The sequence below is a fragment of the Aptenodytes forsteri genome, unplaced genomic scaffold (assembly GCF_000699145.1).
Source record: "Aptenodytes forsteri isolate BGI_AS27 unplaced genomic scaffold, ASM69914v1 Scaffold270, whole genome shotgun sequence".
NCBI classification, from domain to species: domain Eukaryota; kingdom Metazoa; phylum Chordata; class Aves; order Sphenisciformes; family Spheniscidae; genus Aptenodytes; species Aptenodytes forsteri.
The window spans coordinates 663,726-687,831 of record NW_008794631.1 but is presented as its reverse complement, the minus strand read 5'-3'; the positions used below and the strand labels follow the sequence as shown (position 1 = coordinate 687,831).

At 37.0% G+C, this 24,106-nt stretch overlaps 1 protein-coding gene across 1 annotated transcript; it reads left to right on the top strand.

Moving 5' to 3' along the window:
• On the top strand, positions 1 to 24,106 carry ANLN (anillin actin binding protein). The gene is made up of 24 exons (XM_019470539.1): positions 1 to 121; positions 506 to 790; positions 1,227 to 1,573; positions 2,286 to 2,508; positions 3,475 to 3,668; positions 3,805 to 3,912; positions 4,406 to 4,526; positions 5,422 to 5,538; positions 6,092 to 6,318; positions 6,891 to 7,042; positions 7,350 to 7,497; positions 8,148 to 8,283; positions 8,610 to 8,792; positions 10,666 to 10,792; positions 11,710 to 11,758; positions 11,838 to 11,894; positions 13,334 to 13,372; positions 13,733 to 13,754; positions 14,755 to 14,867; positions 16,534 to 16,587; positions 19,620 to 19,706; positions 21,229 to 21,336; positions 23,422 to 23,594; positions 23,983 to 24,106. Exons 1-24 carry the CDS (start codon positions 16 to 18, stop codon positions 24,104 to 24,106), a joined length of 3,300 nt encoding a protein of 1,099 aa, XP_019326084.1. The 5' UTR covers positions 1 to 15.

Here is a 24,106-nt window from a genome sequence, read left to right as displayed (position 1 = left end):
AACCTGCAGAAGAAAATGGCTGAGCGGCCCAAGATGGGAGTGCGACCCACAATGCAGACCAAGAGGGTCAGGGAGCCTTTGTTAGAAACTGGTAACCAGGCTCCTCTTCCTGGTGAAGAAGGTATTTTGCAGCACGTTTAATAAAGATTGTCTTTTGATACAAGTCCCATCTCCTTTTTTCTAAGGGCAAGTGAAAACCCTTAGTGTTTATCTTAAACTAAACGGTGATGGATGCAGTTACCTGACAGCTAGGACTGAATATGGCTAATGTTTAGCTTAATCTGAGAGCAGATGCTCTAAGTAATTAGTAAGCTATTTAAAAATAATTGTATAATGCCAAAGATAGTGCCTTGTGCTTGGTAGAATTTGGGAAGGGCAGTTTTTTGGGAAGCGTATCAGGGTATTCATAAATCATAACTTTATGTGCATTACAGTTTTGTACTGTCTCTGAAAATATTTTAGATTGCTTGAGTACTAATTTGCTTGAATACTGTGACCTGTACAGTGAAACCTGGTACAAAGCCATCACCATCAAAGAGGCTCTGCCCTAATGATGTGGAGACTCAAGCTTCCAGTTCAGAGAACATACAGCCTGTTCCTTCAAGTTCCACAAGCCATCGTTCTCCTGAGATGACTTCAGAGTTGCATGTAGCTGCTTCTAGCAGGGCTTCATTGGTTCAGCCTCTTGAGAAAGGAAAAACAAACAGCAAGTCAGAAACTCCTGCAGCCCTTTCAGTCAAAACACGTATGCAGAAATTGGCAGAACAGCGACGCTGCTGGGATAGTGAAGGTATGTTTCACTTACTAAGCAGTACTGGTGTTTTTCAGTGTTTGCATTGATGATGATGTTTGCTATCAGAAGATAATTTTGTGTGTGTGAATGCTAATGTTTTCATAAAGAATTCTTAGGCAGCACTGGGGAAGGCCTAAAATAATGAAACTGTTGACTACAGCTTAACTTTATACATCTTTTCCCTAGTAGTGTGATGCCTTGCTCATCACAACAGTGATGTAAAACTAGTAAAATGCTCGGTTAAAAATGTGTTCGCTTTGCAATGAGCTTTAATTTAACTTGATTAGTCTCAATGCCTCAGAGCTAGTAGCTTGATTCTCTTGATGGCAAGAACATCTAACTGTTGATAAACTCAATATACAGCAAAATGCAAAAGATGCAAATATATGTCAATATATTTTATTAGCAAAATAAATGTTTTTCTTTTTCCCAGATCCCTCTGAAAGTGTTCCGCTGTCTCCCCTCCAGTCAAAAGATCTGTCTGTTTCTCCACCTAAGCAGACATCTAATGCCCTGGCAAGTGATACCCCTATTGGGAGAAGAGGCCGTTTAGCTAACCTTGCTGCTACAATTGGTTCCTGGGAAGATGACCTAAGTCATCCATCTGCAAAGCAAAACAATGCACAAGAACAGCCTGGCACTACTTGTTTATCCAAATTGTCCACTACAAGTGGAGCATCTGCTAGAATCAATAGTAGCAGTGTAAAGCAGGAAGCCGCATCCTGTTCTCAAAGGCTTGTTGAGGCTTCTATTAATACACCAGCAAACTCAAAGATAGCGGTGAGTGTCTGATTTAGTTACTGATTAAAAATTGATCTGAGTATCGGGGCGACAAATGTTAACTCATAATTGTTTAATCTGAATTTAAAGATTTGGTGTGAGCAATCTTAGTTTATTTATAACTTTTGCTTTATAGCAATCCCACATGCCATTTTTTTAATAGCAGACCTGAAACAGCTTAAAATCCTTCTTATTGAGACTTAAAGCTGAGTGTACTTAAGTCTTGTAAAAGTTCATTTCAAAGTAATTGATTGCTGCTCTTTTGACCATCAGAAGGGGGCTTCTTACAGAGATACTGGGTTTCACTCTGTAACTTCATGTACTTGATTGACTTAAATTGTAAATATTATTGCTGTATGAAAATTCAATGAGAATGCTGTAATTAGTAGTACCAGATACCTATTGTTCAATTTATGCCATTTATGAAATGGCAATATTTGCCATGTGCAGTATTGTTTAGGGAAACGTGGGAAAATACCTCAAGTAGCTGGCAAAAGAACCTGGAATCAAATGTTGAAACAATTTGAAATACTGGGGTGGTGGTGGGAGAATCTACAAAAGGCTCACAACACTTGTTCTCAGCTTTTTCTATTGTTGATGGAATAGGTGTGTTTATGTTATAGTATGCTATGCAGAATGCTTTCATTCTTTTTCCTCTTGAGAGAATAAGAATGTACAGTCTCATTTTAATGTTATTCCTTTTTCCCTTAAGGATCCAAACAATTTTTTAACACAATCCTCAAGGGTCACTGTTCCCTGTTCTAAGGAATCTGAAGTACGACAACCGCTAACAGAGAATCCCTGCAGCCCTCAGAAAACTGAAAAGCGTACACAAACAGCAAAATCAACTTTGCTTCAACCAGTTCAGTCCAAAGAAGGGCCTGTCAAAGGAACACATGTGCAACTTGAACCTAAGGGTAAACCCACACCACCAGGTAAGCTGTTTTTCAGCTTCAATAAATGTTCATTCAAATTAGGCTTATGTGTCCTGTGTTGAAAACTACATATTAGTTAAGAATTTATGGTAACATATCAGATAATGCCTACTTCCTGCTGTAACTTGAGTAAAGTCCTGAAGAGTTCTGTGATAATTATCATAAATTGTACAGCTTCCATTATTTTGCAAGGGTATTTTCTTGGCCATTGTTTTCATAACTCTTGAGAGCAAAAATCAGTCTAACTCTTCTCTCTATGTAAAAATGTATTCTGCTAACATCAGTTAATTGAGACTATTCAAAGCTGCTTTCAAATTGTTGGATACTATGTGTATCCAATCCGTATAAGGTAAAGAGTCTGCATATGTTAGAAGAAATCAAAGCTAAATGCCACATAGACGCTCTAACTTTGCGTAGTGTCTTTCTTTTCAGTGGTAGCATTAATGTCGAAACAAGTGATCATCCCCAGTTTTAAGTTCAACTGCTTGTTGGGTCAGAAACTTGGACTACCAGCTTGAACTCTTCAAAATGATGGCCAGTAGAGCAAGTGTGTGTCTCTAGATATGCTGACAATAAAAGACAAGCTCAGTAAAGTGGAGTGGATGCCAAACAACGTATCTGCCTTATGTACTAGATTGCTCATTTACATGAAAGATGCAAGTGTGGCTGGTTGTAGAGGAAATGTTGAAAAAGCAAACCCGTTTAAATAACTGGTGGATCACACATGGACTTCAGTAAGAGAAGGACATCTATTTGCTCTGACTTGCTGCTTTTATTAACTTCAGTGTTCTGTTACTGTGGTGATTTGCACTTCAGGTTTAGTTTGCATGAAGTATAATGGAGTAAGAGCTGTAAAGGAGACGGCTTAATTGCTTCATTGAGAACCTTCAGCAGGATGCAAAATTGCGGTGATTTCTTTCTGTGTTTTTGAGAGTTTCTTTCAAGGCAAAACAATTGTTCTTGTAGGGGGATCAGGAATTAAGCCCTTCCTGGAACGCTTTGGGGAGCGCTGTCAAGAGCATAGTGCACGGAGTCCTGCTACGAATACTTCAGGGTGCAGAACACCCATTGTTACCCCAAGTACAAGGACAATCCAGGAAAGACTTCTCAAACAAAATGAAAATTCCTCTACTGCCAGTTTAGCGCTTCAGCTTAAGCAGGTATGACTTGCTACATTTATAGCTTGTTGATAAGCTTGGGTAAGATTCTTACTGTTCTGCACCTACCTGAGGAATTTGAAATGTTTTGACATCTTAAAGCTGTCAGCTTTTCCCCCATTCCCCTTTATTTGCTTAGGAACGTGAACGAGAACTTGCATGCCTTCGTGGCCGGTTTGATAGGGGCAATCTGTGGAGTGCAGAGAAAAGTGAAAGTTCGAAGAGAAAACTTCCAGAAGCTAAAATGGTAATGTGTTGCCTCCATGTATCAAAAGATGATAGTCTGTGAATTGCTTTAACATGCTCTGAACACAGGGATAGATGTGCAAACGTAAATAAAAGATTAAAAACCTATGCTTTGTGAATGCCCAAGCTGTGCAAGACTGCTTGTCAAGTGGTTTGTATGATTATTAACAAATTATTAGATTTTTTCCTCCTGCAGAATCAATTAAGGAGACAAGTGCTGCTTTGAGCCAATTGATTTATTTATTTTTTTGATGATAAGTGTGGTATCTTATACTCTATAACTTCAAAAACAAAAGAAAGCTCCTCACACAAACACTCAGTTTAGTATTTAGTACTTCAGCTGAATTTCTTACAAAAATAAATAGGATCCTTCTTGGTATTGGATAGGCAACCTCTTTTTTTGTAGTAGATGTTAAAATGTGTTTGTTTCTGGCAGGTTTTTTAGTCACTTTGAACATTACCTCCCGCATGTACTATGTTTTTATTTTTGCCAGGAAAGCCAATCTCAGGCCAGTCCAAAACATCCGCCTAGTTCAGATGCCAGTGCTTTTGGATCAGCAGAAGACACACCAGCAGGTGACAGGCCAGCGAAGTCTCCCAGCATGGAGTCTTCAGGTAAGAACTGTCACTGCTTGCCTGTGGCTAATACTGGACTGAAGCACTGCCCTTGACGTTCATGAGCAGATAGAGAGGCTAGTAGCACTGACGTATAGAACTAGATTTCTTGTTTGGTTACTGATTTGTCTAAATCTTCTTGTATGATAATAATACTCTGCGCTCCTATACCACTTGAAAGATTGGCAAGGCAGACTGCCTCTTCGTTTCTCAGTGGGTTTACCTATGTTTCATACTTTAATGTATGTTAAGTGTACAGAGTGAATGAGAATTGTCAGTTATAGATTTAATCTACACTGTACCTGAGTATACAATAATCTAATGGGAGGGAACTCTTCCTTTGTCAGTATCCCCTTATGATATTAATTCTTATAGTAGGGGACGTGAAAAGAATTCCAAGATGTTCGTGACATCCTTTCTGGTGCTTAGTGAGTGGAAGAGCCTCCAGCTCTCTGAAAAAAAGAGTGAACTTATTTAACACTTCTTATAGACATTATGGGCAAACAGGCTATCAAATGTGCTTCTAGAAAAACAGGATGATATCCTGCTCTTGGGTTTGGGTGTGGTGGTTTTTATGTGGTGGGTTTTTTGTTTGGTTGTTCTTTTTAAATTTTCCCTTTTTGCTCTTGAGTGGCTGCACTCTACTATGGTTTCAGCATTTTTTTCTTGTGCTATCACTTTTCTGATTGTAAGATAGAAGTCTAGCTGTACAGGTTGTGGAGGGTATGTATTCTAATGCTTTTTTTTTTTTTGACAGCAAGCTAACTAGAATACTTAATCTAGTGGGCTTTTTGTAAGCTGTCAGCTATGTTATCAAACTTCCAAAATTCAATAATTAAAAAAAAATTCAAAGGATAGACATAACCTTCAGTAACTTCTTTTTTTATAAACTTAGATGCTCCTAAATGTGAAGAGACTGATAAACCCAGTCCTCTGAAGATCACTGAGCCAAAGAGCCCTGAAAAAGCAATGTCTGTCTCAAAACTTGAACAACTTGCTGAGAAACCGAAAGGTTTGTACTGAGTAGATGCACTGAGCTATCCGTTGCCACTTGTCCAGCACAGTGTTAATATACTTCAAGTCTGAACAATGAATTCACCATACATCTGCTGACACTCATGTGTGTTTTGTAATGAGGTTTATATAAAACAAATGGGGAAACTTCTTTTATGGTAACCCTTCTCCCTTGACATTCAAGCCTTCAAGGAATATTGAAACACTGATATTAAATTTTATTGGGAAAGAACAGAAATGACTGCTCTACTACGGGACTTGCAGTTAAGGTTAAGACTTGTTTGAACTAAAATGTTGAAACTTGTTTAACAAGTGCATCTTTTTATTCCTTCTCTGTATCAATTATGCAGTATATGTTATAATAGTATATTAAAATAAGGATGGAACTATACTTTAGGGTTCTATATGCATGACTATAATAAAAAGTGCTTTTTAGTCAAGCTTACTTGAAAAGCAAAAATAGTTGGCCTGTTAACATCTTTCTGTTCATTTAATGAGAATGAAGAGTTTAGTCTTGACGCTACTAATATTTTTAAAACATCACCCTTCAGATGAAGTGTACGAAATCGAAATGAGTGTGGATGATGAGATGAATAGCTCAAAAGTAATAAATGAAATTTTTGAAGTTCTTGAAGAGGATAGTCCAGACATAGAAAAGCTGAAGAAAGAAATGAGCGTGAACCTGGAAGGTGAAAGTGATGAGGATGAGCAGGAAGAGTCACTGAATATTTCATCAATGTCTCTGTTAACCCCTCTAGTGGAATCTGTTGGTCCAGAGGTAAGAGTTTTTAGGAGGTGGGGAAGGGCTTGTTCATCACACACAGATGTACAATTTGCTTGTGAACAGTGATATTTTGTTGTATTGTAATACATGGACAAATAGTGAAGTTACAAATGACACTTTGCTAATGAAAACATAATGAGGTAAAGATATTTTCCTCTGAAAACAGCATAGCATATTGCATGCTCTGCTAAACAAGTGGTTTAACTTTTGCTAAACCAAGCTTGAATATATACATCTATTACTTGTGCTGGACTTGCAGTGGTATACATGCATTCAGTGAAGTTGTAACTGATGAAAATCTGAAGAGAAGTAATTAGGTAACTACCAGTTTGGAAACTAAGGGTGAAATCTCCTTGAGCTCAACGCTCTGTTCGTGTCTTTAAAATAAATAAATAAATAAGCTTGTTCCACGTCCTAGGAAATATTTGTAAAATGTCTGTTAAATAGTGTTAAGCAGCCTCCAAATTTACTGTTTATATGTAATCGCAAAACAAGTAAAGGTGAGAGGAAATGTATCATGATTAATGGGGACAGATATCTGTAATATAACCTTTTCTTCTCTTCAGGCCTTTGTTTCTCCTTGTAAGTCAACTGGTGAAGGTAGCAGTATCAGTGATGTAAGTCTGAAGTCTGAAAAGTTCCAAAGGACTAAAGTTCCCAGGGCAGAATCTGGAGACAGTATTGGCTCTATGTCAGAAGATCGCAACCTTCCATATAGGTAATAAACACAAAAAACCACACCTGATTCTGTAAGCGTGCAAATTAAGACACTGGCTTTTTTAACTCTTCTAATGAAGCATACTGCTTAAACTACAAAAGAAGCTTTTGTCCAAGATCTCGACTGTTACCAAAGATTGTCTCTGTGTAGTCTTTGTTGCTTAAACTTAAAATGAGCTGAGAATGCTTTTTTAAAGCCATTTAGGCAAGTTGGAAAACATCAATACCTGATACATATGTATGTATATAATAAACCAAAAGCTTTGCACACCTGTGAAACATTTTAATGGGGTTTCCTCTTTTAAAAGCATTGATGCATATAGATCTCAAAGATTTAAAGAAACCGATCGTCCTTCAATAAAGCAAATTATTGTTCGCAAAGAAGACGTTACTTCCAAACTAGACATGAAAAAGAATGGCCCATCTGATCAAGTCAATATCAAAAAGAAAATGCAGGTATCTAATTACTTCTTAAAATCCTTTTTCTAATTTACTATTTCCTCGCTCAATTTCCCCTGTGAACATCCAGGACGTTAACAGGCTGCTTAGAACTGCAAAATTAGGTTGTTTAGCATAAATATCTAGCGGTAGGGAATGATACTGCATAATTTGAACAGCTAATGCATCTCTTAGAAGGATCATGCTATAGAGTAAGTCTGGAGAGAACAAGCCATCATTTTGAGAAGGGGACAGGGAATCTATATCTTATTACTGCCTTCTGAATTAGGCAGGATTCATAACTACATACTCTCAGTAGGCAATATTCTTATCTTCGCTGGTGCCTTGTTCACCTACACCACTGAATTTCTGGTTAACTGCTGCTTCCCCTGATGGAGGGAAGACTAGACTGGATATGGAGCGTACAAACATTGAAGTTATTCACTCCCCACCATATCTAAATTACCTCTGAGGTCAAAAAATTTGTGCTGCAATATTCTTTTGCAGAAGTAACTGTGAACTGCAAGATTTTTGTAGTTTACTATTTAAATGGTCTGATTTTTCTGAAGTATAGCCCCAAAAATGCTAATCTCAAGACACTTCCTTGTTTGAATGTAACAGTAAATTCTCTCTTCTTGCTAATTATTTTTACTACTGGTTTGCTCTAGGAGCTGAATAATGAGATCAACATGCAGCAGACAGTGATTCATCAAGCTAGTCAAGCTCTGAACTGCTGTTTTGATGAGGAACATGGAAAAGGGTCACAACAGGAAGCAGAAGCAGAGAGACTTCTTCTCCTTGCAAGTAGGTTTTTAGACTGAAGTTCAATTTGTCTTGAACACTTTGGGAAGGAATTGATGAACTCTGGAAATGCATTTGTTATGCTACCTTGTAGCCTCTTCTTCATAGTTCTTCACCTGGAAAACAGGAGAGGATAATATCTGTTCCGTCTCATCTTCTATAAACAAGAGGATACTTTTGATATCTCTCTTGTCCCTTATATTCCTGCTATTCTGGATGATGACTAACACTTCTGTTGCATTTCACATACTTATGGCAAAAAAAAAAAAAATTGTTCAGTACTACTTTTTCCTCTGTTACAATAGTAATTAATTAATTTCTCTATGCAGCTGAGAAGAGAACTGCTTTATTGGAAGAACTGAATAAACTGAAGAGTGAGGGACCTCATAGTAGAAGAAATAAAGCTGCTTCTACATCCACTGAATTTGCTCCATCCAGGGGATCTGTTTCCATTTCAGAAATGCGTCTACCTCTAAAAGCAGACTTTGTATGTGGCACAGTTCAAAAGCCAGGTAAAACTAGTAACTGAAAGCTTTACCCCTTCCCTCCCCCTTCCACCATCCTCCCTACATATATTTCTAGTTTATTCTCCTTGGGTTTTTTGTGTTCTGCATTTGAGTTTCTCAGAACTCTGGAGGCAATGAAAATTTAGCAATTACATTTAATTGACCTGCTTTTTCACTAAGTTTTCGATATTTTCCATGGTCGTTTTAGTTGCATCCTTTTCTGGCTTATGAGGTTCAAGAAACTTATCAAGACTTTCCCAGCCAGTCTTAAAGATCTTTGTGGTCCTCTGTAACCTGTTGGAGAGGAAGTAGAATTTTGTATCTTGGGTTATCTTCTCTCTTGCTGCCTTGGATTTTTTTTTTTTGATGGATGCAAGTCTAGTACTAAATATCACTACATAAATTCTAACCTCTGTGGTGGTGTGAAATGCTCATTAAGCCTCTATTATTTTTTTTTTAGTCCTTCTGTTAGCATCCCAAAATACTTAGTTTACAAAGATTAGTCTTCCATTATCTTGTCATATTTAAGTCATTAAAGCATTAAAATGTGTATTTGTTTCTTCTTTTGTTCCAGAAGAATATCTAGGACTATCTCTCTGTAGGCCTAGAGACTTATCCTGGAGCATAGTAAGCTTCTGTGTCATGTGGTTGTTTAAAGAATCTGCAAGCCCATGATAACCAGTGCTACTTTATATAATGCCACAGAATATGATTGTAGCTGGACAGGTTCCTACTTCTTGCCTCACTAAAACTTGAGGACAAAAGTCATTGGACAAAGTCTTGTTTAATATTGGTTTGAAAACTTCTTCTAATTAATTCCTATGTAGCCGTTCTTGTTTTCTTGTTTAACTGTCCTATGAAATGTAAAGTGTGTTTTTATATCTTCAAATAAAACCACAGCCAAGAATATAAATGTAAATACCTGACATACTTTATTACACCACCACCCCACCCCACCCCCCCCCCCCCCCTTTCACAGTTCTTGTTGCGTGAGACAATTCATCTCTGCTATAGGAAAGCCTCTCTAATGGTTACAAACGGAGGGTTTTAGTTTCTATCAGTAATTCTTACAACCAAATTGTCTAAACAAACAACTATGAACTATTTGTCATCAAAACTTTATTCTGGAAGTGCAGCATTTGCTATACATTGTGCACCAGAAGCTCTATTAATCACTTTCATGTCTGAAGAGAACATCAAATACAAAGAGTACAAATCAATGCTTACTGGAGTCTACAACAGTTGTTCTGAAAGCTGTGACTTGTCCTATACAACAGAGCACTCAAACTGGTTTTTTTTTGTTTTTTTAACATGGTATGGTATTATGCAATGCTCTTGCTTTACTGTTTAGCAATTTGCTGCACAAACTCCAAATCATCTCCTGACGCTATTGAGATGTGCACTTGTAAGAGGAAAACAAGAAAGACGACCACGTGAAAAGTTAGGGAAATGAGTTGCCTGGATAACCAGTTCCTTCATAGGACTGAAAAAAGCATGAGAATGGGCAGCAGCAAAAGCCAATGTATAGTTAAGCTGGCAGGCCTAGAGAATAACAACAGAGTCTAAGGAGCTAAGATTAATTGCTGAATCTGACTGAAAGTTCTTCCTCTCCCCTCTCATGCACTGGGTAGTGTAGGTCTGGCCTGAGATGCCCCAGGCAGTAACAGAGTTGTTGTAAGACTGTCTCCACAGGATTCACTAGTGGACACAGTAGGGAAAAACCCCTTGTTTTAAGAGTAAGTTTATAAGCAAATCTTGACTGTAACCAAGTGTTTAAGTGGGGTGAAACAGAGGTGTGTTTAATGGCAATGCAGTACTTGGGGGTTTTTCGGTACTTGTACACCTCTGGCTATCAAAACCGTCTGATATGTATTTACAGAAGCAGCAAATTACTACTATGTAATAATACTGAGATCTGGAGCGGAAAACATGGTTGCAACTCCATTAGCAAGTACTGCCAGCTCCCTGAATGGAGATGCTCTTACTTTTACTACGACATTTACTATGTAAGTATAAAGAAACTGTTTTGGAACCAGTTTCAACTCTGATGGTGGAGCATGCATAAAAATGTTTAAAATCTTCATATAAGGATGTCATACTCTGCAAACAAATATGGTGAGATCTTGTGGTATGGGTATTTGCTGCTTCAAGAAATAGCTCAAATGCACTTCTCTCAAAAGAGCAATCTAGACTTATTCTACCATCCATCAGCTAATTTCTCTCTTCCTTTTTCTACTTTTGTTCTTTCCTGGAACACCTGTGATGACAGATGGATTGCTCTGCCTGAGATTACATGTTTTTTCTTGTTTGCAGCAACTAACATTTTTATATAGCTATTTGGTTTTGGTATCTGGAAAAAATAGTACTCTTAAAACTAAAACTTCAACTCTCATATGTTAGCTAAAAAGGTGTTGTGAGTTCAAATGGCTGTTTGTTAGTAAACGTCTTCCAAAATAAATATGCAAACTTCCTTTTTAAAGTCCAACCCAACTGGAATTTTCACTTAAAGCTATTTACTCAAAAAACCCAATCTCTGTTTCTAGAAATGTGTGCCAGCATTAGACTGAAGGGTGCAATCTGAGAAATGGTAGATGCACTCTATCTGCCCTTTGTCCTCCCTCCCCTTTTGTTCTTTGACTTCTGGAAAGTATCTTGAAATAGTAGTACGTTCAAGTCTTAAAAACAGCAATGCTACTTGCACTGAAGACTACCATCGTAGAAGTGAAAGGATCTCAAATAGCCCTATTGGCCTGCACAGACAAACTATGACTTACTAATAAGCGATTACCTATTAGTCAGCACTATGGCCAAGCTTCTCTTGCATTGAACATAGCTTTTCCCTGGACAGTTTTAAGGAGCTTTTTGCTTCAGTCTGTGTTTCTGTGTTTAACTTGTTTTTTTTCCCCCCCCTCCTCCCTTTTAGGCACGATGTGTCAAATGACTTTGAAATAAATATAGAAGTTTACAGTTTGGTATGTATCAGTTCCTGTAAAGAGGATGTGTAAGGGAGAATGATGTGTTGTACTTTCTTAATACCTTCTTGCCTTACAGGTACAGAGAAAAGAAGTTACAAGCACTGATAAAAGGAAAAAGGCAAATAAATCGAAGGTAAATAAAACATGAAAACCAGTATGTTGTATTTCAACAGAAGGTACACTAGGAATACTGCTGTGTTCAGGGAGAACTGACTAATACTCTTAGACAATCTGTTGCTTGCTTTTACTCTTGTTCTTTCTTGGAACACCTGCAATGACAGATGGGTTATGGAGTCCTGCAGCTGTTAGAAGATTGGACCTGCAGCACTTCGTTGAGTCTGAAATATATTGGAGGGGAAGGAGAAGTCTTACTAGTTCTGCATAAATGCTATCCTTTGCAAACTCTTTATTTATTAGGTATGGTGCCTCTGATAGTGATTTAGTGCCCTTATTCGCCACTTTACTTAAACTACACCAGTCAATATGCCCTACCGTGCAGTTTGATTTGTCTTAAAGGTTCTATTGATCAACTGCAACACTTTTCTTTCTTCTCAGTGTTAAGTAAAAGCACTAGATACTTATTTCTTAAAGCAAACATTGTTTTAATAACTTCTTGGACAGAAACATTTTAGTTTGGATAGGGTGTACACTTCAAGTGTTTGTTTTATTAAGGCTTTGTGACCCCAAACAAGCCAGTGGCTTTCTGGAGGTGGTTTTTTTCTTTTCTTGTCATTCCAATAGCTGGGCACACAGTGTATTAATGATTTTAGGTCTGATTTTCCTCCTTGTCAAGATATGTCACTTAATAAAAACAAGAAACTCGAGTTTCTTTCAAAACAGTTGAAATGGGTACTTAAATCCTGTCTCTGCAAACAGAAATAGGAACTTTAATCTTTACTTTCATGTGGCACAGTGAAAGCATGCTTCCACCTATCCCCCAGTAAACCAGTTTGAAGTCCAGGGTTTTTTTCTCTCCTGTGCTGTAGGTTAGAGGAATCTTTACTTAAAACTGAATGTGTTTGTGGCACTATAGGTGAGTTGCTGGTGTGGGGTTATAGGTTTGCTGATGGTATCCTGTATCTGCTTTTTGACAAGCTTCTTCCACTTGTCTTTCAGCTTCAAGAATAGATGAGTACATAAGTCCAGTTCATGTTTAATATACAGTCTCACTTAAATGTTGATATTTTCACCTGAAAATATAGATAATGTACAGCAGTAGCACACTGAAAATCTCTCTATTTGTATTGTTAACTCTTATCTTTAATAAGTAAATGTAACTTTGAAGCCCTGTTACATGAAGGAAAAAGGTCTAAGATTGTTTTTTCAAACGCATGCTGTCCATTCCAAGCTAATGCATACTTAAACTTTTCTGCAGTAAATATTTCTTTAATATGTAGCATTCCTTCCACTGAAATATGTTACATTCAGTCAAAACACAAGACTTGCTCACTACAACTAGTATCCATTCAAAATTTATTTAGATAAGCCTTCAGTAGTTTCACTGTCCATTTTTCATGCTGTGATGGACAAATTCAGTAGCAAATACATTTATCTTCTTATATTCTTTTGTAGGTTATTACTCCAAAGAGATTATTAACATCTATTACCTCTGTAAGTATGAATGTAATATTGTAACAAGATCTGCTTATGACCACTTCCAAAGGCCATATTCTCATACTGAATAAGGCTGAGCCCATAGTAGGCTCTTTGTGTCCCTTACTTGAAACTCTATGAAACTGTCCAGCTTTCTGCCAAACTCTTCAGCCATCAGCTCAAGAAATAGGTAACAGCTCTAAATATGTAATGCTGGAAATATGCAGTTACTACACATTTCTTGTCAAGTTGTTTTTGTTTGTGTGTTTTTTAAAGTACTTCAGATCTAGTTTCTTTCTAACCTAGCTTAGTCTTCTGTAGAAATTGTCAGAAATTACTTTTCCAATAAGCTCTTATTTTTTTTTTCTCTCTCTCTAGAAAAGCACCCTTCTTACTCCAGGTAAGTAAAATCTAAACATCTTATGCCAAGACGAATAATCTACATTTGCTGTCTAAAGCAGTATATCAATAAATAATACTTGTAACAGATGCTAATTTGGGAGTAGTAAACACAGAATTATGTCAGTTTGCCAGCCCAGAAACTGGCCCTGTGTTTATATCAGAGTTAGAATTATGTTTAATGTAAGATCTCTTCACAAAATCAAAATTAGTATCTGTTATCAGATGCCAACGGTTTACATTCTTTTCCTGAAAAAGTGAACTCAAACAAATTTTAAGATTTTAAACTAGAGTCTGATGTCAACAAAGTAATACAGAGCAAACTTGAAAATATGAACAGATTCTGAAGTATTGCTTGTGTGTAGTGTTTTTAACATGTTGATATATTTCTTACTCTTTGGGGAGAAGAACATCATCTCTGTTTTTCTAACAACATAAAAATGTGTTATACACTTGTCTGGCTACAGCATGAGATATTTGAGCTAGCTTTAGTACAAATTGCAGCAATAAGGAGCTCATGAACTAACTCTGGAATGTCTACCATGCTGCTGCAACTAGTCAGATTCCTGTGCCTGAGCTATAGTGCTTGTTTCTATTGATAAAAGTGCAAAGAGGAATGTAGACATACAAATTCTGCAAGACTGCAGCGTGTCACTTGAGAAGAGGTTAAGAGATTTCAAAGTCAAGTTCCTACTGCGGGGCATGTGTGCTTTGTAGTGTGCCCTAAAGTGCTCTCTGTCCCCCTGAGACTCCTTAAAATGCTTTGTCTTCTCCTTTGTGAATATTTCAAAACTTCTTTCTGAAAGAAAAGATCTACTGAGGAGGAATGGTGTGCACCAAGATCCCGTCTGAATGTGCTGCTGGGCTGCACTGCAAGGAGTGCATCTCCTGGAGTGCTGAGTAGGGCACACATACACTAGTACAAATAAAGCCTTTTTAAGCCTTGCAGTATCCTGATTGTGTGTTGTGTTATGACTTGACTTTAACTTTTTTCTCCACAGCCATGGCCAGTCCAGGTGGCCCTAATGCTGTACGCGCTACTAATTTCATCCTTGTTGGATCCCACAAGCTATCACTATCTTCTGTAGGAAATGCCAAATTTGCATTGGACAAGGTAATGGAAACTATTGGTTACTAATCCAAAGGTAATTGCATACTGCTAGAAAAACGAATGAGTTTGGATTTACTGTTTTCAGGCGAAATTACCATCCTAGAAATGAAACATACAGGTTTATATATGTGTTATTTTCATATATATATATAAAAAAAACTTATGTATCGTTGTTGTTATTTAATTTCATATGACTGAAATGTAATTTTGAGATACAACAGAAAGACTTACATTATGCCAGATGTTCGTTCTTTTCTGTAGGTCACTGTAAGGTATGGTTATGCAAAGATAATGTAGGCATTTGGTTACTGATTTGCTTTCACTGACAAAAAATTGATGTATGCAGTTGGCATCTCTGTATGTGGTCTTCATGTTGTTCGTTGCTCTTACAGTATTGCAGTTATCACTAAATAAGACATTAAGTGTGTTCTAATGATAATGAAGTATTTGAAGTTTTCTATATTTAATTGACTTAAAAATTGCCGTTTGAATATAGTTAGGAGTATGAGTTTCCTTTCATATCCCAATTAAATTTGTAGAAGCAAACTATCTTAATATTTTTTGAAAGAGAGCTATTATTGAGTTTTATACCATTAGTCCCTTGTCTAAACAGATTATGTTTATTGGCTCTTACCATTAGAAGTAAAAAAATACATTCTTACATTCATTGTAATCTCTAACCTCATAATATCTAATACCTAAAACCTATTTTAATAGGTGTTTATGCCAGCAGCTATCTTAAGCTAACTTAATTTAATTCAAAAGTTACTACAGCTTATGGTAGTACTAAATTACAGCTTTATCTATCCAAACAGCAGCATAAGAATAAACTTTCTTCTTGGCTAATTAAGTCTTATTCTGATGATAGTAGTATTGCAATTATAGCCTCTGAGAGATGAGATTACAAGAATTGGTTCTGTTTGTGCACAAGATTGAAAACAAAATATTGCAATAATCCCAACTTGCTTTTTAGAAGTTCTACTTTTTGTGGGTAGAAGCAGACTCCTTTACTGAAACAGTTCACAGAACTTAACAGTTGAATTGCACTGCTGTTACTGACTGTGTGAACTTCAGAAGCACCAGCTTTGGTTCTTTAGCATAAATGTTCCTTCTAACCAGAACTGCGTGTAGAAGTCTTATTTTGTGTATGGCTTGATTATTGGAAACCCCTTGTTCTTGGAGTTATGGGAATCAGCTTTTACATTATATTCAGCAATTTGGGTCTGAACTTTTTTAGTTTACTCTTTAAGACAGGACACTGGACTGGTCTGGTAAACTGTAGCAGAAACATGAGGTTCAAATAAGATTCCAGGGAAACCATCACTTGGTTAATTTTTTCCAGGTGCAAACTTCAGCAGTTATGAATAAGAATTCCCCTTTTTGTCAGAACTTTTTTTTTGTTACATTATTACCTCTGTAAAGCTTCAGTTTTGACTTGGCCTGTGGCTGTACCAAACAGCTGCTTTTTAACTTTCTCCATGCATTTCTAATACGGAACAAACTGCTGCCACAGTGGGTTTTTTGAGTTTCATTCCTCCCTTTTATATGCACTGTTAAAATTCAGGGTAGAAAGGACCAAAATGTAATCATGTATAACTGTGTCCTTTTTTTTTTTTAATAAACCTTAACTTTACACTAATCGCGTTGAGCATGTTTCTTTTTTCCCTAGATAAATTTTGAAGGGGAGGAAAAAGAACTGTTGGGCTATATGTTCCAGGACAAGGTTGCTATGATCCTTTAGTTTATAACTTAAAAGAGGAAACTGCTTCCTAGTGCATGTTGCTCATGTCTGTCTGGCCTTTTTGCAGTATTTTTTTTTTTTTTAATTCTTCTTCTAAGAAAATGCTTACAAAGATTTCCTAACTAAACATAATATGTTAGGAGCCTTTAAGAATTGCAGAATTCTACTCCCTGTCTTTTACAATAAAAAGCATGCTGCTAGAACTCAAAGTTATTTAGGCTACCTAGGGTTTTTCCTTAACTAGCATGTGTCTCTTGTCTTCCTAGATCACTAGAGGAGGGTTTTTCTTACTTCAAAACAAATCAATGTGTCTCTTAAAGATTGCTAGTAAGGAAATTTAAGTCAACTTCTTGATGAACTGCACAGAACATAGAATCAGCTACTCTGCTGATAGAGGACCAGGGAAAAATGACTGGCGGCCTAAACGTTGGTTTAACTCAACTTGTTGCCACTGAAGAAAACTAAAATCACTCAGAAACTAAAAGTCTTGTTTCTTATTCTAGCGAGACCTTGTTCTGTCAAGATCTATCAAGACCTTTGTTTTTTAAGCAAAAAGCAATCATAAGAACTGAAGTCTTGAAAGTACTAAACACATCAAAATGTGAGGTTCTTATTTGTACACAAATGTGCAATTAAAATATTTTGCTTGGTGTATACCTTTTTTGCTTTAGGAATTATGTAAATTGATATGCTTAAAAGAAATAATTGGTTTCTAATATCTGCAAATATTTTAACCTTTGTTTTTTAAGCAAAAAGCAATCATAAGAACTGAAGTCTTGAAAGTACTAAACACATCAAAATGTGAGGTTCTTATTTGTACACAAATGTGCAATTAAAATATTTTGCTTGGTGTATACCTTTTTTGCTTTAGGAATTATGTAAATTGATATGCTTAAAAGAAATAATTGGTTTCTAATCTCTGCAAATATTTTTAGTTAACTGTTAACTCGGATCCCTCAGAAGAAAGTGTTTAGATAACTTTACGTATGCTTTCTCTCAAAATTAAGCAGGTGATAATTTTAGTACCTATCATCTCCTATTTGTAATCAAAAGTCTCCTAAGAAACCAATTTTTTCCAAATTCTTGAGAGTTATCTTGAGTATCTTTACAGATAATCTTCTATGACAGTAAGCCAACATCTGAATGACCACACCAGGATGCAAGCTAGCCTAGTAATGGGCTGCAGTTTTCATCTAGCTGGATGGTCAACAAATTGCTTGCTTTCTACCACCTCCACCCCACTTGCCTTTGAAAGGGACATGTTTTTGACTGGAATGTAATGTTTTCTCATTATGTGTACAGGAGGGTGTTTTCAGACCTGCTTTAGTAATTAGTAACAGTGTTATAGGCTTTGCATAACTGCTGTGTTCTGTTTGTTGTACAGCCTTTTTGCTTTACTGTCACACAGCTCTTCACTGGTAAACTTCATAATCCACAAAGTAGACTCTTCTGTCCTGACATAAATTAGAAAGGAATGCAAAAACCACAAACTTGAAGTGGGGAATTGATCAATCTTCCTTGAGGCCCTCATTCAGAAATGGATTTTACTGTGGTTTGGTAGGATATAAGCCAATGTTCCCTGGTGTAGCATGTAGGGTTATAGTTGTCTTTGCTGATAAAAATCCAGGACTGATGCAACTCATTTCTATTATGTGCAAACATTTGTCTATTTTTGCTTCTCAAATGGTCCTACTTGGTGCTCAAAATTTTGCTATGCTATACTGTAGGGCCAAGTACATGAGCAAGCCATGCATGCTGTCTTAGTTGAGTAGACCTAACACGTAAAAATGATTTGATCACCTGCTTGTGCATGTGTATCGTGTCTGGGAGGAAGCTGCAGTATGCCTACAATTCAAAGATGATCAATTTCTAACCAAAACATCCATTTCGGTGTTCTGCAGGGTTCACCGAGGCCTACAGATGTACACTTCTAACTACTGAGGGTTACTCTTGTTCATCTTAACTACTAGCAAAACTTAATTCCGTTTGATTGACATTGATTCCACGGCTCTAAAAGCTATTTCATTATTGTGTACACATGCCTTTTCCCTGTGTACAGGGAAATGGTTCTTTCTTTGTATTTGAGCAGCACCATCGACCTTTCTGTTTTTTTCTAGTAAGACAAAGCACCCATGTTTCTGATTTTTTTTATTTGCAAGATTCTTACAGTATTGCTTATTCAGATTAGCAACAAAATGTGGTATGTAGAATGCCCTGGAAATTATAATTTGCTTGTTGAATAAGCAATTTCTTTCTTAGCTTCCCTGTGGGGAAAAAAAGGGCTGTGATTTCTTGACAGTAGTGGTGGGAGCACTCAATGTGATGGGGTGCTATGTGTGGAGGGATTGGGGGAAGTCCAAAGGCAGTCCTTGTTGCATGCTCCTCCTCAAAACTCTTCAATATTGAATAACCATTTAACCAACCTCTGGCACAGCAGTTAAGCTGCTTTTTTTTCAGTGGTAGAAGATAGGGCTTGGAACCTCTTTTGTTAGAAATGACTTAACACAGGTCTTCAACACCTTGAGTGCCAGTTGAGAAGAACTGCTTCCATTACTTTTTTCCCCTTCTAGGTTTTTTATACAAATGTTTATCTGAGTAGGCACTACTACATCAGTATCTGCCAAAAATGCTTATGGCATCCAAGTACCAATCCTGTTCAAGCCCACTTTGATATTTTCCAAACAGCTTAATGTCAAATTGAGGCAGAAGCTTGCAGGATGTGGACTGGTGCCTTGTGTTGTTTTTAACCGTGCTTGGAGTGCCCGTTTTTCTAGATAGAAGCATGTTTGTGCATATGTCCTGAGCAAACTAATAAGCAACTAAGTCTTGTAAAGCTTCTAAACGAACTAGAAACAAAAAGTGATTATTACTGTCTTGCTTGAGACTGACCACTTCTTTCTGGCTGAAAATCCTAAGAACAAGACAGTGCTAACATCCTGGTGCAGGTGGCTTGCTTGAACAGGTAGAGTTGAGAGGTGTCAAAATTAAATGACTAATTGTTTTATTTTTTGCAGGTTCCCTTTTTGTCTCCTTTGGAAGGTCATATATATCTGAAGTTAAAATGCCAAGTGGACTCTTCTGTGGAGGAAAAAGGGTTCTTGGTAAGGCATTCACTTCAAATTCCTTCCTTGGAAATTACAGGTCCTATTAAACGTAGTCACTTTTTTAACTTCACCACATGTATTTGTAGTGATTTGTGAAGCTTAAAACTGGCTTGCTTTTTTTTCCTCTCTGAACCAGACCTCAAAATTTTCCTAGTTTATCTTCTAAACATGCCTAAGCTAAAGCTACTTTTTAGGATTTTGTATATCTTCTTCTAAACACTGTTCATTTGTTTATTCTGTACTTCAGTTAACCTTCTTTTGCTATAATCTGTGATGTGAGATGAGATTCTAATTTCTCTGCCAGAAACTTTTACAGGACACTTTTGGTTTTGTGGTTTTTTGTTGTACTTACAAGGAAGCAACAGAATTTTTTGAGAAACCTCTTGAGCAGTTCTCTCTAAAACTAGGCTTGGAAAAGGCAGCTGATACTTGGCCCTAATAGATGGTGCTGTTGAGATTATGTCCAGCAGATGGCAGTAAATGTGCTATGAAAATACTTCAGTAAAACATTAACATTTGCTGTTATGTTGGTGTTTTCAGAAATTGGAATTTCTTCAGACTCTTTTCAAGCAGTTCTTTCTGTCTCCTTTCCCTTTACTTAATTGAAGTTGAGCAGATTTCATTAAATACAGACATTTCACATGCTTACGGTATTTGCTATCCCAAGTTTTTGTGTACTAATTTAAGAAAGTCCTTGTTTACTTCTACTATACAATATGTAAAACCTGAAAAATGGTGTACATGCATATTAATTTTTTTTTTCAGAGTAAGGGTTTGGAAACTCCCTGCACCATTAAAAATTATAATCTGAATTGTGAAGAGTGAAAAACACAACACACACAAAAATTAATTGAAAAAGAGTTCTGTACAAGTTCAAGAGGGATCAGGAGACAGATACTAAACTTTGCAGTACTAAGGAAATGGGGCTTGAAATTGGCATAATCCTGCATCCAGTAAAATAACTGCCAACACAAAGATTTAAAAATCAATTTCTAATTTCTTTTAAACTGACTGGACTCCTGAGTGTGGCCTGCAGAATAGCCAAACATTTTGTAATCCTGAATTGTAAGTCAAAGATGACTTAATACCTAATTATAATAAATTATGTGATACTAATACATGTTTTGTGAACCATTCGTCCTGTATCTGCTATAAGTAACCCTCCATTATCTTAAAATAATGGGAATGCTTACCACTGTCAACATAAAAACGTGGTAATTTGAAATAGCAGTGATAGGTGCATTTTGAGCAAAAGGCTGCAAACCTGAGAATGATAGCGCAAGCCCATTTTCTGTGCTATCTGGAAAATAAATATATTGTACTAATAGAAGTCTCTCCCAGTATATAATTTTTCCTTCTCTTATGTTTACTCCTATGAAGGGTTGTACTTGCAGAACCATTCTGTTAAAAAAATTTTTTTTCATTCTGTTAAAAAAAAATTAAAAAAAAAAAATAAAAAATTGAGTACAGACGAAGCTCAAGGTATAATGTTACCCCATTTTTTTACTTTTTTTTTAAGACTATGTTCGAAGATGTTAGTGGATTCGGAGCATGGCATAGGCGCTGGTGTGTGCTGTCTGGAAATTGTATATCTTACTGGACATACCCAGATGATGAAAAACGAAAGGTAATGGTATTTTATACAGCTCAAGTCTAAAGTTTTGTAGTACCCGACACAACTAGCTGTTCATTTTTAATGATGGTAATGTTTAGGCTTAAAACAGGTAAGTATATTCAAAGCATGAGATTCAAGCTCATAAAGTTTCCTTGGGGAATGGAGGGGACTTGTCTTCATAAATCTGACCTAAATTGGAGCAAACTTAGAAACTGACCACTTTATCTGGTGGGAAAGGGGAAAAGTGGAGGAAGATCCATATTTAATTTCCCCTTTAGTCTTAAGGCTTTCCATTGCGCTTGTCAAATGACTAATTATTTAATTGAAATTGATCAGACTTGTACAGCTTAATAAGCAGACTATACCTAGTTGGCATAAGTTTTAGACAAAATAATGACTTAATGACTTAAAACACTTAATATGGTAAAGAATTAGAGTGGGCAATCCTTCTGTATTGCAGAAGCATAGCTGTCATTATGGATTATCTTATTTGCAGTCACTGTTTTCTTGAAGCTCCACATTATAGCTGAAACTGATGCTTTTTAAATGGTTCTCACAGAAACCTAAGTTATTGTCTGGCTAATGAGACAGATCAGCGGTTCATCTGTCACTGAGGTGAACCTTCTTGTCTCCTTAGCATGTTCTTGCAGTGCGTACTGAAATATTTCCAGGTCCTTTTAAAAACTGCTTTCAGGAGGGTTCTTCTGAGTCACTTAAGCAATTTACCATTAAACAGTTGCTTGTTTGCTGGCAGAACACTTTCTTTCCCAAACTCTGTGGCAACCTCTGGTCCTTTTGGGTCTTCTGTGTCAATCCAGATGCCTGAGTTTAGTTTCTTCCCTGCTAACAGAGGAAGACCATATGCTGGTAGTTGACATTGCCAAAATATATCAGTGTACTTTCTTTCCCTGCCAGGAGGGAGGGAGAAATCTCTGCCTACTGTAATAGAAGATAGGCAAAAAAAAAATTGAGTTAAGCAAGAAAAAGGTTCCTATTCTGCTTTAGTCTGCAAGAAAGAAGCTTTGGTTTGTTTTCCAGATTCTGTTCTTAAAAATCTTCTAGACTTGTTTCACTATCATTCTGACAAAGGGTCAGCTATATTCTTTTGATATACTGTCATCTACAGCAATATTAAACTCTATCCTTATTAAATACCTCCCCTTACCCCCACTATATCTGGTCTGCTATGCAGAGATAGATGTAGCTCTGAAATACCAGTATTGGGCAATGATTGCTTTAAATTGTGGACTGTTTTTTTAAATAAACTTCCCATGGCTGTACATATCACCAACATGCAACCTGTTTCTTAATGTTCCTTGAAATGGAGCTATCCTTCTTCTTCCTGTAACTTAGGTTATTTTAACTAGCTATAGAATAGTATAGTGAACATGCCCAATAAATAGCAAACTCTTTTCCAAGCCAAGAGCAGCTTGTGATGTTTCCCTGATGAGGTATTCTGTAGGTGTGAAGAATTGGAGCCAAAGCCTGTAACTAACTTTAGGCATACAGCTGAGCCTCTGTCTATAGTCAGCAGAAAGATAACTGCCTTGAAATTTGAAATGCTCTTTGAAGGGGTCTGGCTATTGACTATAGAGGGAGCTAAAGCAGCAGGACGTGGCACTTAGGTGCCTTAGTTGCATGTTTGAAGATGAATCCATATGCTTATAGGCTTTGACAAGAACGATGCAAGCATCCCTAAAGTGCTTGTTTTCTGTAGGCTTTGACAGGGTTTACTCTATCAGTTTGGATTTTATTATGAAGCTCACTTGAATTTGAGAGTTAAAAAGCTCTTTTTTTTTTTTTTTTCTTAAGGAAAAAAGAAAAGGGGGGATATATCTTTCTAGAGCCTAAGCCTTTAGTAAGGGATGGATTTGTTAGCTGTATTGTATGTGGCTGAGCTAGGGCACATTCCATTGTCTATATTATTTTGCTTCAGCTATAGCTTTTAAATGCAAAACGTGGAATGCCTCTTTTTGTATGGAGTAATTGATTGGGGGGGGGAAGTCACTTAATATGGCAAAAATTGTCAAAGCATATGTTTTTCAGAATTGCTCTTGATTGCAGTATTCTTGACTGATGAACTAACTTCACTTTCAGCATCCTTTGGGACGGATAAACTTGGCTAACTGCACTAATCATCAGATTGAACCTGCCAACAGGGAGTTCTGTGCCCGTCCCAACACTTTTGAACTAATAACTGTCCGTCCTCAGAGGGAAGATGACAGAGAGACTCTTGTCAGCCAATGCAGAGACACGCTCTGTGTTACAAAGTGAGTGGATAAAATCATGAAGGTTTGTGGGAGGTTATGGGATGTGTGCAGGAGGGGTGTGTTGCCTCAAGTGATAGTTTTAATAATATAGAGCTTTACAACTTTGACATGCCAGTTCAAAGCCCATTTAAATGCTAAGACTTTGGGGTGACACTTGAACTGTTTGGTTTGCTTTTAGTCCTGTTTTGTCTTGCTGTCCCATTTCAGTCTTCTGAGGACAAAGAGCTCAACTTTTCCAGAAGTGGAAATGCCAGGATTGTGGAAGATTTGACTTCATTTTTTCCCCTGCTATTTGGGCTTCCATGGATGATCAGCTTGACATTTTTCAGAATAACTAAGTAGAGGCGGAAAAAGACGTATTTAATCCATTGGGTTCTTTGCCTTTTAGGAACTGGCTGTCTGCCGATACTAAAGAGGAGCGTAACCTTTGGATGCAAAAGCTCAACCAAGTCCTTGTTGACCTTCGCATGTGGCAGCCTGATGCCTGCTACAAGCCTATTGGAAAGCTTTAA